The sequence below is a fragment of the Syngnathus leptorhynchus genome, chromosome 5 (genome assembly GCF_054491065.1).
Source record: "Syngnathus leptorhynchus isolate UIUO chromosome 5, UIUO_Slep, whole genome shotgun sequence".
NCBI lineage: Eukaryota > Metazoa > Chordata > Actinopteri > Syngnathiformes > Syngnathidae > Syngnathus > Syngnathus leptorhynchus.
Window position 1 is genome coordinate 7,912,821 of NC_141199.1, and position 18,184 is coordinate 7,931,004.

The 18,184-nt window shown below is 39.3% G+C and overlaps 1 protein-coding gene across 1 annotated transcript; it reads right to left on the reverse strand.

Annotated features, from left to right (window-relative positions):
* Positions 1–41: 41 nt before the first annotated feature.
* On the reverse strand, positions 42–18,092 carry gnav1 (guanine nucleotide binding protein (G protein) alpha v1). The gene is made up of 9 exons (XM_085911899.1): positions 17,695–18,092; positions 16,054–16,145; positions 11,904–11,996; positions 11,321–11,481; positions 7,664–7,792; positions 3,518–3,647; positions 3,341–3,412; positions 1,042–1,129; positions 42–652 (listed from the first exon to the last, which is right to left on the reverse strand). The coding sequence occupies exons 1-9, from the start codon at positions 17,822–17,824 to the stop codon at positions 462–464; spliced, it is 1,086 nt and encodes a 361-aa protein (XP_085768025.1). The 5' UTR covers positions 17,825–18,092; the 3' UTR covers positions 42–461.
* Positions 18,093–18,184: the final 92 nt, after the last annotated feature.

Genomic DNA, 18,184 nt, shown 5'->3' on the forward strand with positions numbered 1-18,184 from the left:
TGTCTTTTGACTAATTAAATTTCATGTCAAGGGGAAAACAATTAAAGATTCCAGCCACACATTTTTATTACACATTGCAGTGTCAGGACAATGTTGAACATTCTGAACTGAGTAAGACACTGTTCCCATAAAGAACAACAATGTGTATTTTCCTTTTTTAGTTATTAAGAAAAACAATAATATAAAATCGTCATAAGGCATCAAATTCCTTTTACTTCCAGTCAAGACATGAAATACTAAGGACATATAAAACAGCTGCTGTGAGACATTACAAATCACATTTAAAAGGCACCTGGTTAGGTGTGATCCCAAACAGTTCAAACAGGTAAGTAATCAACTTTTTTAAGATACACCTTGATAAAATAAAAATGGGTTATTAAAGCACTAACTAATTGTTACTCCCGCATCATGTCCAAAGGGTTGTTTAGGGTTCAATTGTTAGGAACTCAAACTTCGGTCAGCTACAGGAGAGATACGGCCTCCAGGTTCTCTTTTATAATAGTGTCCATAACCACCTGAAAGACCACCTGGATGTTGGAGGTGTCGGTGGCTGTGGTGAAGTGGTGATAGATGAGCTTACTGGTAGCTGCGTCGAGTGAGACAAAGGTGGCGGTGATAAAGCGGGCAGCCGAATCTACGTCATAGTCTGCTCCTGGAAGATGATATTGGTAACTTAAACATAGTTTAGGGGGGGTTCGGGACAAGATTCCAGAAGCCATCCTTTTTTTCCCCCCATCCTCATTAGAAAACAATCCAAGCATAGCGAAAACATGCAAACTCCACAGGAGAAAGTAGACTGCGATGCCCAGACTAGAACCGAAATAAAAATGGTCATAAAAGGTAATCCACGTTTTATAAAGTAACATTTATTGGGAAGTTTAGAACTAGCAAAATGAAGACTTGTTAAAATAGCCAGGGTGAGTTTGTTTGAATAAGAATTTGATGATTTGAATGAGAATTATGATGGACAGTCAATTTTTCTAATGAGTGATGGACAGAATTTTCACATGTTCCAAAGGTAAATATAAAAGTTAGACAAACCTTTAAACTGAGGGAGGTAATGGCGCAGGTGTCGCCCCGAATACAGAATCTTGTCTTGAAAAAGGTCAATTTTGTTCATGAATAAGATCTGAAACAAAAAGAGCATGCAGAGAGAATAAAAAAAAAAAAAATCAGCGTTCAAGGTGTTCATCATGAGTCAGACGTTTACTCTCAAGTGGAAATGAAAAATCAATTTGAAAGATCATCAAACATCAACAGAGACCATATTACAAATTCCCACTTGTAGTAAAACAATAACGAAGCAAGCAATGAAAGCAATTAATCAAGTTTTTTAAATGAACTTGTCTCTTTACACTGTACGTGCCAGAGTGTCGAAAAGTCACAATACGAGTCCTTGCTTTTTGAGTTGTGTTGAAGGTACGGGACAGACACGAAGCCATTGTAGGCTTTGCACTTTTTGAGCATCCAAATCTTTTACTTGAAGCCTTTGAACAATCTGAAGTCTCCAAAGCATCCGATGAATTGAGCTTGTCGAATTTCATTTCATCCCTCCGTATAAACTTTCACTAGCTTTGCGTGAATGCCTGCATGCAATTGTGATAGCAGCTAGCCTTGCACTGCCATCGATGGTGTAAAAATGCAGTAGCAGTGAAATCGCCCAAAAAAAGAAAGTCTTGCCAGGTGACAATTTTCCAATGAAGCACAAAGATCAATTAGCAAGTGAAGTCATTTAGTGCTGACCAAAACTGCAAACCCTAAAGAGATAAATGCTGATGGCTTCATGACTTTTTGGACACGCTTATGTCAATGAAAAAAAAAAAAAAATCACCAACTGAGCCGCTCCGGGCGGATGTTGATTATGAGGTCAATTAACATGTCGTAGTACCATCAATGGCCTGTCGGTTGCAGTGCCGAACACACACATACACATTTACGTGTTCTTGATGCTCAAATGAACTCCTGTTCAGACGCCAGGTCTCACGGGAATACATTACCGACTTTGCAGTTGACCAATTAAAACTATGTCAGTGATCAAAAAGGCCCAGAGGTGTGTCATTACAACTGACCAGGCCAGAGGAAGACTTAATTGAGGTTACAAATGTTTCTTCCCACATTAAAAAGTATCTTAGGGCTAATGAGCCAGTTAGTCGCGTCACCATGCAGGTCCACACACAATGCCAGCACACAAACTTTTCATTTTCCACTTTCCAAACACACAAAGAGTTTCTTTAGTTTACAAATAACTCTGACGTGTATTTTCAGTCAGAAATAAAAAGGTAACATTTTGGTTGAAGTCACATAAAGCAAACAACCGAGCCACTCAGATATGGTGTTGCTTGGCAAATGTATGTTCCTTTTTTTTTTTATAAGCGTCTTGGACTGCAAGTTTAAAAACAAAAAAAACAAAAAAGTAGAGGGAAGTGCAGGCTTGCCCTCCGTTGACGGACACGTGCATTTTCTTGTAACGCAAATGAATTGAAACGCAAGTTAAGTGGAAAGAATTGAGCAAGCCTGTCACACGATTGTCTTAATAGAATAATTTAGAAGACTGGAGAATGGAAAAGCTCATCTTAATTGTAACTTAGTGTTTAATTACAACTGACAGAAGGCTCAAAGGCAGGGGTCACAATGAGCATATGTTCCACCTATATTTTTAACGCCGCTGCACTGCTCAGGCTGAATATCACTTCATCAAAAGCTAATTAGTTCATTTACTGTGGAAAATTGCGTCTGAGAAAAGGAATGACAAAATCAAATGTGTTTGAAGGACACGATTTCCAAGTCTTTCATATAAGTATGATTCACCCATTTGCTGTCTGTCTTATACTCTATGTATAGTAGCCAGGAAATATATAATAAACAGTTGATTTGCAATGTTTTGGATTTCGATTCCAAAAAATCTGGGTAGTCTAAGTGATCTGAACTGCCACAATTAATTCTAAGCATGTATATCAAAAGCTTATGAGTAATAAATAACAACTGAAAAATATACATTATACGCTTCTTTTCCAGATAAAAAAGAACATTTTTAAATGCCATAACCCAAGACAACGAACGCATTTGCCATCAGAACCTCTGATATTAAACAATTTTCTTAAATAAGGCGACGGGTTTGGAATAAATTGATTTTCGTCTTTAATGCTCCCCTTGTTTGCATCCCTTTGTGTTGTGACTGTCCATGTTTTTAGAGATTTCAACTTTTGACTTTCTCTACTACTTACACATCATCATCCATTTTTTTAGAGATTTCAACTTTTGACTTTCTGTCTCTTCTACTTACATCATCATCCATTCGACAAAGTAAAGAATAGAACTAACAGCAAAAGTAGTTTCTCACCATGGATGTATTTCGGAAGAAGACATTGTTGCAGATAGAGGAGAAAAGCTTCATGCTCTCCTGCAGACGATTCTATACAAGAGACACATACTGCCATGAAAAAAAACTACATGGTGCAGTGACAGCATTCATTTTTTTTTTAATTGAACAATTCTTGTTTTTGTATCAAACAGTTACCACGGAGGGATCCTCCACCAGGGTCATGTCATAACCGCTGAGTGACACCACAAAGAGTACGGCCCGAACGTCCTCAAAGCAGCCGATCCATTTCCTCCGCTCCGTTCTCTGTCCTCCGACATCATACATCCTATACACACCCAATGGAAAAGTCGGGGGGGACCAAAATATGGGGGGGAAAAAAAATTATAAGCATTTCTCAATACGGAAATACATACTTAACATACCTGTACAAGCTGTAAATGTGCCAAGTAAAAGTAAATAGTCACACAGCTTTGAGCTCAAAAAAAAAAAAAGTCAAGGCAAAAAAATGCAACTTTTTAGCAGCAAAATTCATCCAAGCTTTTTTCTCACATTCTTGGTTTGCAGGCACGGATAAAAGCTTTATCGTTAGATGAAACTATTATTGTCTTGCCGTGAAATGAAACAAGCAATCTGATCTCACAAAGAAGGCTTAAAATGTGAACATGAAACGAAATAAGCTTAGGGAACAGAAAAGATATTTCTTGTGCAGTGGTGGACCCAGGTGCTTCTCACAAGAGTCAACACTCAAACGTTTACTATTCAACATGACAAGGGTTGCTTTTTTGATTGTACAAACTGCACTGGTTTCATTCACGTCAAGGCACAGGAATAAAAAAGCAGCATGCTGGTGGGGTGAATAAAAAAAAAAAAAGACAAATATGAGGTCAATCTGATTTAATAGCACAAAAAAGAAAAAACAAACAAAAGAAAATCAGAGATGAGCACTAGCTGGTCACCAGTTGGTCAGGTGCACCACCTTTCATTGGAGCATCCTTGGAACTAATGTTGCCGTTTATCAAGAGGGGTCCATAACAGAGACACACAGAGGGAAACAAACATTGGATGTTATGCCCACGAGAAAAAAAAATAAAAATTCAGATGGAAATATTCCAGACACTCATTCGGTCAGTGAAGTTTATAGTGTGCCATGACATAAAGCGAGCTATAAACCCTTTCATGGACCTCAATGATGTCATGGTGTTAGCTGGAGGCATAAAAATAATTTAAAAAAAATTAACACCGGAATAACGTTCCTACATAAACACTTTTAAAATATGCTAACCGGTATTTTCAAGCGAGCGTGTTGGTATCTTTGCTGATTAATATTCTGATTTATATTTTTTTGGTAAAGTAACATACTATCTGCACCAACTGTGATGAAAAGTGTTGTTTATCAGAGTCCTTATGTTTCACTTTCTAATAAACACAGCTTGTAAAAAAACACCAGTTGGAATATCATTGCAAATTTAAAAGTAATAACTTTAACGTGCTAAACTCCCCCAGGCAACACCCGGGATTTTGTTCCTAAAGCAAGGTGAGGATACACATACACACAATGCTGGGTGTAAATGAACCAAACTCATTTATGTATCTCCTCAAGATTTCTGGCAGATAAGAGGGATGGTGTTTGAGAAGGAGGAATCGGAGATTGTCTTGCAACACCACCTGGGACATTGCTCTCCTTAATCAAATGTGACATTGTTGTTGAGATTACCAACAATGAGGACATCGATGCCTCACCCACTGCATCACAGACTATATCAACGTCCGTGTGGCGAACGTCTACCAACTAACTTCTCCGACAAAAAAACATGGGTGACCTCAGAGCTGAAGGCCCTGCTGAACGAGAAGAAGTGAGCTTTCTTATCTGGAGATTGGGAAGAACTGAAAAGAATGCAGAAGGATCTCACTGCTCAGAGACTGGCACCATGCGGACCGATTCACGTTTGTCAGAAAAATGGCAGAAGCGGCAGATTAGCCATCTTCACAGATGAGAGTGGGTTCACACTGAGGTAATGTGACATACGTGGGAGATCCAGAAGGATACTGTGGAGAACATTCTTCTACCAGCATCATCCTTGTGACATTTCACCAAGTACATACAGGGACATGGAGCCCATCTTGCCACTTCTATCCAACAAATGACACAACGTGATCAAAGCTTTCAAACTGCAATGATCATGAGAAATCATGACAATCATTTTAAATCATTAAGATCTGAGATTTAGGTTTTCTCTTCACATTTTTAACGGTGAGTTATACAAACAATAAAGAACATAAAAACAAAGCACGTACAAGTTGGTTTTCCAATCTATATTCAATTAAATGCACTAGAAAGACTAGATAATTAATGTTCAAGCTTTCCAATGTCTTTTTTTTTTGCAGACAGTCACTCATTTTGAGTTATATGCCTGTTCCAAAAAGGGGATACAGCTCTGGACTGCTGGCTGGCCAGTACATTGATGCCGTCCCCGTCCACCAGACTCCCGTGACTCTCCACTTGAGTAACAGATCTCTAAAAATATATATATTTTTTAAATGCAATATTTATTTTATAATACTGGCTATTTTTGTGCATGAAAAGATTCATGCTGAATTAACTAACAAATATGTCAAAATGGTGTGATTTTGTTTAATTGATAGCCTGTTATTATCTACAACAGCCTACCACATCTTAACTAAAAAGAACTTTAGGTGCAGAGGCCTATATGTGATAAATTTGTCAATGTTTTATGCAAGAGTTGTTTTTTATTTTTGTGTGGCATTGTGTAATGTGGCATGACATAATTGTAAAATATGTACATATTTGTAAATAACACGAGACGAGGACACCGTTGTTAAATGACCCTAAAACTGAAGCGTAATGTGTCAGATAACAACAATCATTTGTCACCAAAATCTATGTGGACATTACTAATTATCCCCACATCAACCTTTAAATACTGTATATTACACACAAAAACTTTTAAAAAAGCAGCCTACACTGATCACAAAATCATGTTGTCTGAGATTATGATTTCAACCCCAAAACGATAAATCACTCAGCTCCAACATCTAGTTGTGAGTACACTGAATGAATAGTTTTTTTTTCTGACAAAAAGAAAAAACAACAACAATTTGACACGTGATTGTCCATCAAAAATCTATGCGAGTCTGAAAGGGAACGTGTTGCACAAAATATAGCAAGGTAAAGGCAGTTGTAAGAAATGGAGCGTGTGGCTTTTATGTGGGCCGGGTAATAAATGCTCTTCAATATTAGTGAAGCATAACTGAAAGAACCATAAATCAGCAGCACCCAGAGACAAACAAACAAACAACATTTCGATGTTGACTTTAGTAATGTGCTGATAAACTGACTCACGCTACGTTGTTTGTATACTTATGAAACGCAGAGCTAATGTGTTTCATGATGCTCACTCAATATGAGCTGTGGGGATGAGGGACAAACTATATTGTGGAATCTTCACAGCCGAGGTAGTCCTCAGGTAGACATTAACTAACAACAGAAAGCACATCATTCAATTCGGTTGTAATGCATATCCCGCCCACCGTTGCCTGTATGTCTTGTCGAGTGCGTCGCAATAAAACTACCAATCCGTTCAGCTAAATAACACTAGTCCAATTCTAATTAATTTGGAAGATCACCTGTATTTGGTTGGTGGAAGACCACCTGGTTGGATGGATGGATTCGTAGATAATTTGTCTGTTCAAAATGTACGTTAAATATCTAATATTGTCCTGAAACAGCATATATAAATGAATGTATGTTTGCACTGTTATTAAATACAATACATTGGTTACTATTATTTTTAATTCCTCTTTAAAAAAAAGAACCACATCAATGGTCTGACATCTGCAGCAGCATTAAAACCAAACATTATAATGATGACAGGGGTTGTTCAACTAAAGCCACAAAGAAATCAAGCTCATTATCTGTCATTCTGTCAAGACCATCAGCAGCTTGAGGAAATGAGTTTAGCCATTGAGAGACGATATTATGTGACACTGGCCCATTGATCAGGAATGAATATGATGATCTGACATCTACCCTCTGCTCCTATACTGATAAGGCCACGACAGAGATGCCTTTGACTTTGTGTATGCGCATGTATGCGTGTGCGTGTGTGGCCGTATTGACTTATTGATGAATGAAGCCACCCATCTCCTTCTTAGATCTGCACATCATTGCAGGCTTGTAGACAGAGATAAGAGTGCCACAGCTCAGAAAGTAGGGTAACTTTGGATGAAAGGTGTTTAGGAAAGGTGTTCAGACCTCCTGTCTGAGGTGAGGCGTCTGTCCACCACTGCAATGTATAGGTGAATACAGTATAAGCTCTCTACCTGAAAGTGAGGTGCTTGACTTTGAACTGGGTCTCTATCACGCCTGTAGTCCTCAGCCGCACGCGCAGAACGTCCATCTCTGTAGGAATGTAGTCTGGAGACGAGATGCGGCTCATATTTTCAAAGAAACTGGAAAAAAAGGAGAGAGAGGGAGGGAAAGTGGCACAAAAGGTCAAAAACAGAGGAGACGTGGGGGAGGGGGGGGGGACAACAAATAACCTGCAGACAAGCTTTAGATCAAAGAAAAAACTAGGAATAAATTACAAGTGTGTATACGTATGTATGTACAAGGCCATTAGGCCAATGTAGCAGGTTGAGTGTGCAGTGATAAGAGTCAAGCCCCAGGGGGCGCAGTGGCTCCTCATGATGAATATTCACTCTGTGGTTTACCATGTTGATAATCCGAGGCAAACGTTCAAACACAGATTTGCTTGTAACACAATTAGCACAACCAAGTGTGCGTTGTGCCTGCGGAAGTGCGATCCTAATGGAAACAAGCATAAAAGACATCGAAAAGTAGCTGGGCCCACTGTGACATTCTCAACTCGTCATCCTGAATCAGTTTCTTGGAAGGCAAGTCGCATCCTGCTGTTTGGTAAATACAATAACAACATCCCTGGCTTGGATGGTGCTACGCAAGTAAAAGTGTTGTTGCTGATTTGTTTCTCCATAAAGAGCAATCTGGGTTGAAGACTTCCCATGGTTGACTTTTTTTAAACGCCTGTCAAATGTATATTTAAAGCGGTGTCTGTCTCAATTGAATCTCCGCCAAGTGTCGGTTGGTCATTTTCACACTATAGGAAATTGTTCAATTTTGTTTCAAAACATTTAGTCACAAAATGTATTTATTCTGGCGGCACGTCCGCCTTACAGTTCAGAGGGTGCGGGTTCGATTCCACCTCCGTCTCTCCCTGTGTGGAGTTTGCATGTTCTCCCCGTGCCTGCGTGTTTTTTTTTCCGGGCACTCTGGTTTCCTCCCATATCCCAAAAACATGCATGGTAAAATTATTGAGCACTCCAAATTGCCCGTAGGTATGAGTGCAGATGGTTGTTAGTCTCTGTGTGCCCTGCGATTGGCTGGCAACCGGTTCAGGGTGTCCCCCACCTACTGCCGGATTGCTGTTGTGATAGGCTCCAGCGTGCCCAGAAAATGGATGGATGGATGTATTTATTCTAATTGTCTAATCAACCATTATTTTTTGTTAGTACCATATATTTTATGTTGGCGTACACTAGAGTTTTTGGGGAAAGTCAGAGAAAAATATCAATTGCCAAATGATTTGTAAATTGTTTGGTTCCACTTTAAATGTGAAAAGCAGTAGATTACGCTTGGATTCAGTTGGGTGGCTGAAGATAACTTCCAACAATGGCTCCCTCCAACAAAATAGAACAGATTCATATGTAACGTTTTGAAGACGGCTTGAAAATACGTTTAGCTGTGACGCACTTTGCCTCGAAGCCCCTGACGCTGACTAATCTACGTAAATACAAAAAGATTCAGGCACAAAGATGCATTTGATGATTTTTCTCTGCCTCGGCTGATGTCGAAGTCATCAAAGACACTATGAAACATTAGGAGTTACGTGATGGAAGCTGATTCTCCTTGCCGCTGGGACACAGGCAGACACTCACGGATTTCTCAATGAAGTGCATTTATAGCTTACTTGAATATTAAATCACTCTTGAGCCAACCACTTGTTCATTTTCTACCACTTATCCTGTTTAGCATCTAGCTGGAGCTGGAGTCTGTCCTACTTGACGCCGGGTCTCTGTAGACCCTGGACTGATCACAGTCAATTTCAGGGCACATGTAGACAAAAAAACAAAACAAAAAACTCTTTGACAATATTTCCACGTAAGTGCCACATTAGAGGTATCATATTACAACCAGCCATTTATTCACATGTGCATTTCGTACAGAACCCATCGAAGTGTGACTTTGCCGTGCACGTTCACAGAGCTTTGCCCATTCGGATAATCAGTACAGTATATTTGCGTCAGATTGGTGGACTTAAGTGTCAGGTGTTGAAGCCACTTTTTTCACGTATTGGGGCATCTGACTTTGTTTTGATGCCCTTCAGATTTGTGATTTATTCTGACAACTGTGAGCTATCAGCAAGCTGTCTATGGGTGGAAAGAAAAGGAATTTGGCTAGCAGACATTGCACAGATGTTGTTCATAGCCACTATAACCATCTTCTATGTCATGTAGAAGAAAGAAAGCAACCAGTCTAAGTACCAGAGATCAAATGCTTACTCAAGAAGCAGGACGGAAATCATTGTGATAGCTGTTAATCAGATTCGGACTGTCTTACTAAATACCAATCAGATTAAATGGCAATCAGATACTGATTGGTTCTTTGAGGTAGGCATTTTTGCAACAGCTAAATTGGATGATGGAGAGTCTTTTCCTGAAAAAAAATAACTGACTTTGGCAACAAAAAAAAAAAAGTTAGGTTGTCATGCTCTTAGCAGATGTAAGCAATATACAAAATTTCGCTACTCAGTCATTCATTCACGACCTGGGCAGCCTTCCGTCATAGTCACTCTGTCATAATATATAATATAATCATCCGTCCGTCCCTTTCTGTCAGTCATCAGAAAAATGGCTGTCCGTCAGCACTTGAGCCAGTTAGGGACAATTAACAGGGACCCACCAAAAACATTTTTGTTTTATTCAAGTATGTTACAGGCTATATCGAAAATAGTAGGAGCAGTGGAAAACTTTGGTTGATAACAAGCCAATATGGAAAACTATGATGAAGTGCAAGCGTTGAATTAGTAAACTGATTTGACCACACTCTTACTTTACACAAGCATCTGAACTTAAGTACTTAAGTACAGAGTATGACTAATTGTGCCACCTCTGGTGGCTCTCGGTGGGGGACCAGTGTGGCCTGTCGGGGTAGATAACTGCAGAGCCGCAGCCTCTCGCTGGGTGGCGAATGAGACCAGACAACCTCCCCCAGCTCTGACGTACTTGTGCAATACACACGCCATCATCTCTACAGTTACCTTTCATTTTGAGTTCTCAACATGCTCCGATTTTCCGCCACAAAGAATTACAATTAAATTCAAAGCACATATTTACAAATAAAACACGTGTTGCCTGCTGTATAAGGTGCCAAATGGCTGATGAGGATGCACACTTTGACCTCGGCCAAATGGATAATGTTAGGCAAGAGGTCATGTTTTGATGACCATTTGTTGTAGAAGTGAGCCACAAGCTTTAAAATGTTGGTACAGATCCAGATAAACGTGCAGACTGAGCAATGGCACAACACCTTTGGCCATTACATTTGGCTTGCATTGATACCAAGAGGGTTAGAGAGGTACCAGCCATCAGATGTTGGAAAGGTCGCTGAGCATGTTCATCATTTTGTAATTCCTGCTGCCTGGAATGCACCAATATTAATGGCTGCGTCGTAATATTTCAGACATTTTTTTGTTTTGTTTGTCCTTGGCAGATGGCTGTGCCCTGCTGGGTGCGATTGGAGTTTTTGTTCATCATTACGCTGTAAGATTAATAACCAGTGGCAGCAAGCACATGGCTGAGTAGCAGCCGTAAAGTCCAACTAATTAGACCCCTGCATCTTTACAACACAATGTGTGTGTGTGTGTGTGTGTGTGTGTGTTTGCATGCTCAGAGAGCACTTACTACAGCGCTGAGTCGTTGAGCTCATACTCATATCCCCGAGCCACAGCGGCCCGCACCCCGTGGTCAGCCCACAAGCAGGCAAGGGCGTGACTCAAAAAGGGAAAAAAGACCTGATCTTCGTCAAAGCAGCGACCACATGACAGAACTGAGTGGGCGTGCACCTGGAAGAAAAGACGGAAATTAGAATATATGAATATATATATGCTGTGGCTGCTCTCTAGACGTACTTTATCGCTATAAAACTGATAAATGAACACGGGCGCACACAAACACACACTGGTGGCAATTATCTGAGGAAATTCTTTGATCAACATCTTCTCCCAACAGGATGCGATTAGTGGGTGGAAAGTGTGTGAGCTCCATTATGTTAATATAGGACTTTATAATCAAATGAATCCTCCCAATCAACCCCCTTAGGAATCTTAATGTGACAGTCGTGCATACAATTGAATGCTGAGAGGCAGTCACGGTGGTGAGATGCTGCTTCTTAGTGGTGAACCGATGTCAGTACACGAAATAAATTGCAGTGGGAAAAAAAATAAAGTACAGAATAGGGTAGCAAATACAACAAAAGCAGTCTAACCTTATTCCTGCTGTTAGCCAGGTTGATGCGGAGGACGCCCATGCCGTGAAGAACAAACTTCATAGATGTCAGGAGGTTATCCAACACTGCAGGCTGACATATCAAAACATATTAATATAGGCTACAAAAATTATTCACATCAAAAAAATTAACTGGATCAGATGACCTAGGAGTAATGTTAATAATATGAGTTTAAAATTGTACTTTTCTTCATGGTGAAGAATCACCAGCAAAGATACGTAAACCCGTCTATACTCATAGAATTGCCAGATTAGTTTTTTTTTAATTTTGCATATTTTGCAGTCAATATGAAAGTTTCTGTTTTTGAACATGATGCTTTCGTGCATCCAATTCATCAATTAAAGCAACAAATAATCAACAGATTAATCTATTATTAAAATAATCATCAGAGACAGGCTTCCAGCCTTAATAAATTCAAAAGGAAAACAATGAATAAAGCACATAAACTATTCTCCAGCCTACACAGCTATTCTCATGAACAATTTGGGCATGTGCGACAGAAACTTAACAGTAATTTTGAGCAATCGACGTCGACTACCTGGAATTTAAGCTTAAGCGCCCAAAATGACTTTGAACATGACTGTTTAGTAACTTTTACAGGTATGGCTGTTGTCTATCCGCCTTGCTAAGTAGCAATACCACTTATTTATGCACATCTGTGAAAATGTGATGATGTCAACAAACATTATTGCAATTGGTTGGTTGGCAAATTTTATGTCAGACAATCAAAAGTCGCCTTATCGACAGAGTAAATGATACATTCAGGGAAAACTGGAAGTCGAATCTATCTGACCCTTGTTTGTCCCTCAAAGCATTTGAGGTGAATGTTAACAACAAAGATGGCTGATTCTGATAAATTGGATGTTGCTTTGGTTCTTCACAACACAGTTTAACTCCAGCACACCTTCTTCATAATTGTATTAATTTATATAAAAGGAATATCGTTTCTTCAAAGCATTTCATTCTTTTCACAAAATAACTTCATGCAGGAAGACGTCGTCATATCTTCACGCTGTGCAAATCAAGTAGTGTTACGTGAAGTTATTTTTAATGATGAAATTAATAAATACTGTTTATAATCTTTTTTTTATCATGTTTTGCCATTCAGGGTCTAAACATCTTGTTAAATGACAAAACTTACACAAGAGCAGTAACTTACAAAAGCTTTGAGCAGACGGTCTCCTGCTAGTGAACGTTAAGCTTTGCATTCCATTCCAATTCTCTCACAGTCTGATGGCTTCTCTCTTGATTGTCCACATGGGAAATTGTTGCAGTTTCAATAGAACATGTGCCTGAAGCAACACTACTTCCAATTTAAACATCGGTCTCTATTACGAGAACATTGTTGACAATGCTATGATGATTTAGGTTGCAAATGGAGCGGGAACACCGATGCGGAGGAACCTCAAAGGCAAACAGTGGAAACCATCATTCAAGTGTGACATTACACGAGATGTATTCAGTTCAGTGCGCGTGTTAACTCCAAAAGTGGCTCGCTTTTGGACCACTTTTATGGTTCTCTACTGTCAACATTACAACAATACAATCATTTAAATACAATAGATACATACTTATCTTACTGGGTAGCTTCATAATATGTAACTAATGGCATAATCTGCTACGGATGTGTAAATCAGAAAGTGTGAGGTCTGCAAACTCAGGGGAATTACAGGAGCCCTGAGTCCAAAGTAAATATGGCGAAGCTGCATTTAGCCGCTATGCTGCACACAAATGGAAGAGGATGCCAACAGATGTGAAGTCAGCCACAAGGGAAAATGCTTTCAAATCCAGGTTAAAAACGATGCTTTCTGATGAAGGTCTTTTAAAGCATTTTTGAAATCTACTTTCTTGCACTATACGCTTTCGTTAGTAACTTTGGTCAGCTCCTTTTTTTACTGTGATTTTAAATGATGTACTTTGAATTATGTGACACATATTGCGATATCTTGTGTATGAAAAGCAGAAAGCTGCTTTGCATTGCCTAAATTTGGAGAGTCATGTGTTTTTGGAGAGCAACAATATGAGGGGGGGGGGGGGGGGAAACATATTTCAAAGATAAAAATCTGTCAGAAATTTGTTGGCAGAGACGGTGGATTCCTTGGATGCGTTTGTGTTTTTTTTTCCTGGCCCCTTCCACCTTTTATTCAACTGACAGTAAAGCTTTGCCTCTCCCTCTGCGACTCATGCTTAGCTTTCTTTTATGTTCACAACAGTAGGCAAACATCAGTAATCAATCTTTGTTGGCTCATTCCACATGCCGAATTATTTTTAAATGGGTTATATCTTCAGATCAAAAAACACAAATTAAAGCAAAGAATCTCTCATCCAACCACCACCATGAAAATTAATCTCTCTCACACACAAAAAAAAAAACCAACAGCATGAAGCCTCAATTGTATTACGCAGTCTAGGAACTTATATTGGAATTCCTCTTTTTTTTGCCATCGCAACTTTGCAGGGAACATAGAAAAAAAAAAAGACACCTGGAATCCACTGAGTGTGTATGTGTGTGAAAGAACGTGGAGAGAGGGAACGTCAGCCGTGTCAGCGTTTTTAACACCTAAAAATAACGAGTTGCCTTGTGTCCTAATATTTATTAACCACACACTGCTACAGTTGCATATTGAACCAATCAAATAGATCCGCCAATGAAAACACCAACACAATGACTAGCTATACTACACAAGAGTTCAATGCAATCGTGTGAAAACACATTTGCACACAAGTCCCTTGTTTACACAATGTTGTGTGTCCACCGGCTTGTGAATAGTCAAAACAACACACTGGGGCCCTCTGGCTGAATGAAGGATTAGATGAGAAGCAGCCCCCTTGGTCCCCCATTCCAGACATTCGACCTGGCGGTGTCCTCATGTGACACAAAGTCAATAGGAAGCATCATCAATGAAATTCAAAACACAAAGGGGATTAACTTCTTGCATAGTTTGAAGTACCTGCTCACTTTAAGTTGACTTCCGATGTGGGATAGTGCACCAAACAAATACATGAAGTGACCAATAAAGAGAAGTAATGATGCCGTAGTGTGTGCGGACACAAGGAATGGTGTGTGCAAGGGTGATCAGAAGTCACCAAAGTGCACATTGGGGGTGAGGTTTTTAATCCCCCCCAAAAAATTATGCTTTCACATGAGAGCGAATCCCAACAACAGTTTCTTTCTTTTATTTTTTTACGGCATTAGTGCAAGCCTGTACATGCCGACTATTTCGGGATACAAATTGTACACACCCGCTTCAATAGATATCGTACACTTGGATTGCAGCAACTGGCAAAACGGCCAAATGAATAAAAACGTGAATTTTGCTGCTTAACTCATATGCCACAAACGCAATATTAATCAGAATGCCACTGAGCTCAAAATGTTTTCCCACATGTGATCTAATGCTCAAGTGAACAGAAAATCATTTTGAGAATTTATTTAATATCCAGCTTAAGGTCCATCCATGTACTACTACGATTGGTGTGCACGAGTAGAATGGCTTCAACTGCTTATCAGGAGTAAATGTTTGTACTCTACATATAAATCATTTGAACAATTCAAACTTTGCTACTTGTGCTGTTTCATAAGAGTCTATGTGCAACCCCTGTGAGATCAGTTTTTTGCAATGGTTAGTGTTAAATGTCAATCCAATCTTCATTATCCGCCTGTATTGAACCTTTTAGCCTCCATCCAGAGTGGAAAGATATACAGAGAAATGCAGATAGGAAATGACTGGTGGGCCAGAGGATGGGTAAAACACTGCAGGAACGGGGCGGGAACAAGAGGCATGTGACTAAAGATAAGAGTTGATGGAAAATAGAATACAATTGTTTCCGTTCCATAAGTGTTTCCATTGTTATCTACCAATCACAGAGCAAGCAAAAGGGAGGAATAACAAAAGTTATCAGGTGAACAGTGAGGGAAGCTATTTAAGTTCCAATTTGGTCAAAGTGACAGAAAATTAAGTTGAAAGAAAAAAATTCAGACTAAAAAAATAAGACGGAAAAGTCACAAAATGTTATAAGTTCCAACTTGGTCAATGCTAGACCAATTGAGTAAAGTTTAAAGGGGAGAAAAGCATACAAAATATATGACGGAGAAGTCATCACATGTTTTTCTCTGATAGTTGCTGACCTTGAAGCTGCTGAGTTCTTGTTTGGTAAATCCATTGCTGTGGATGATCTTCATTTGTTTGACCAAAGTGCTTTTCCCACTTTCTGCCGCACCTGGAAGGCATCGCAAGGTGTATAGTCATTTATAAAATCACATTGTATAATTTTTACCAACTCATAGTTGATATGGTTGTAATGTCTTCCTCTTTACCACACAATATAAAATAAGAAAAACAACTAAACATTTACAGAGTTTTCCTGAAGTTTCAATTTTAGAGACAGATTTGCCGAAAATGTCGGCTGTGGGATTTCATCCGGCCACTCATCCACCAATTATTTTCTTGATTTGGGTCGCAAGTGGACTGGATGGAGCCTATCTTAAGTGACTTTGAGGTAGGGTACATTCTGGACAGGGCCAATGATTGATTCACTGGAACAAAAATGTAAAAAAAAATTAAAAAAATGCAGTGTTGCTTCCTGTTACAGTGTTAATAAATAAAGTGAAGATAACCCTTTCAATAACATGCTGTAGCAAATCTTCAGATGTTACCTAGATTCTTGCAAGAGTTTCTTTTATAACCTTTGTCTTTGAGACTCTGAAGGCATCTGTGATTGTGATTGGATGAGTTAATCGGGGGTGGTGGAAGGAGACAGAGGATTGCATGCATGACAGAGAAAACATATGTTTTCTTTTTGATGCATCCGTGAGAGGCGATTACTATCAATGAGAAATGACAACGTTCACGCGTCGACGAGTCCACTTGCTGATTTAACTCCTAATGTGGTGTGGGAATTCATTCAGTTTCACTAAAGTGGTCTAAAAATGATCTATGTCCAACAAATATCATATCTGTTTTCATCTATATATGCCGACGACATGACCGGGTAAGGCCTGGGTATCATAAAATTCAAGCCCTTGACAACATTTTATTTGACATGAAAGCAAACCATGTGTCTTTGATTCTTAATCAAATCTGGACTGAATTGCCATGTTTAATAAATTGTGTTGAAATATTACAACTTAGCATTTGTTGGTGTTACCAAACATCTTGTTACAATAACGTGAACAATTGTTGAATAGTTGTAATAGTTAAGGAATAGTTTTATCCATGACTTGATTTCAAAACTAGTTCTCCATCAATTTGTTCTGTAGATGTAATCATATGTTGAAAAGAAATCATCATTTACAAGGTTATAACAACTAACTGAGGAAAATTACATTGTGGCCCATGACAAAGATGAGTTGGACACCTACCCTTTTATTAGATGGAAAAAAATGACATAATTGACCTGCTACAGTTTTTGTGACATTTTTGTTTGGTTTTGAGACATGAGATTTCTTTCCCAATGTAAAATACTGTATGTTCCTTGGCTCTATATTTGGGAAAAAGTCATTCAAAATGCCCAGTGGGCGTGACTGTAATAAATCCGTTTTTTTCATTGGTCTGTGAGAAACAGTAGACCAAGTCCTATAAACTCTACCTTGCGACAAGTGGCTGCAAAGGTCTGATTTTTTTTTTTTTTTTTTTTGCCAGGGAAATCAGCACAACTAAGATCATAAAAGTTGCTTATTAAAATCAACATTTAGTAAGAGATTTAAAAAAAAAAAAAATACGAGAGTTAGTAGTAAAGCCAGGAAGACGTTGTCAAGTTTGTCTCTCACCTAAGAGGAGTATTTTAACCACATTCATCTCCCGCTTGGCACCTTCGTACAGGTCTCTGTCAATCTTGGCACTGAGTGTCCTCGCCTTCTTCTCCTCCTCTGTAACGTCGGTACCGAAACACAGTCCCATCCCGAGCACACATGTCCTCCTCTCGGAGTTGGACTCAAACAAAGTCCTGACTGGATTTAAACCGAGCGACTTTGTTCAAACTCAAGTGCATGCTTACAGCTCCTCGATTTTAGCGTGGGTTTTTTTTGCAAGCCAAACTCACTGGACGCATCGCTCCCGGGTTTTCTCGCTTATTATTTCACCGCAAGTCCAAAATATTGCGCTTGTTCACCCCAAACAATCCACAGTTCCTCCCTCTCACTCCAGATGGGAAGGCTCTGGAGTTCGTGGGAAGTGACGTCATCGTCGAGCCTATCAGATTTGTCACTTTTAAGTGTGTGACAGGAAAGGTCAACATGCGCAAGCCCTCCACCCAGGTTG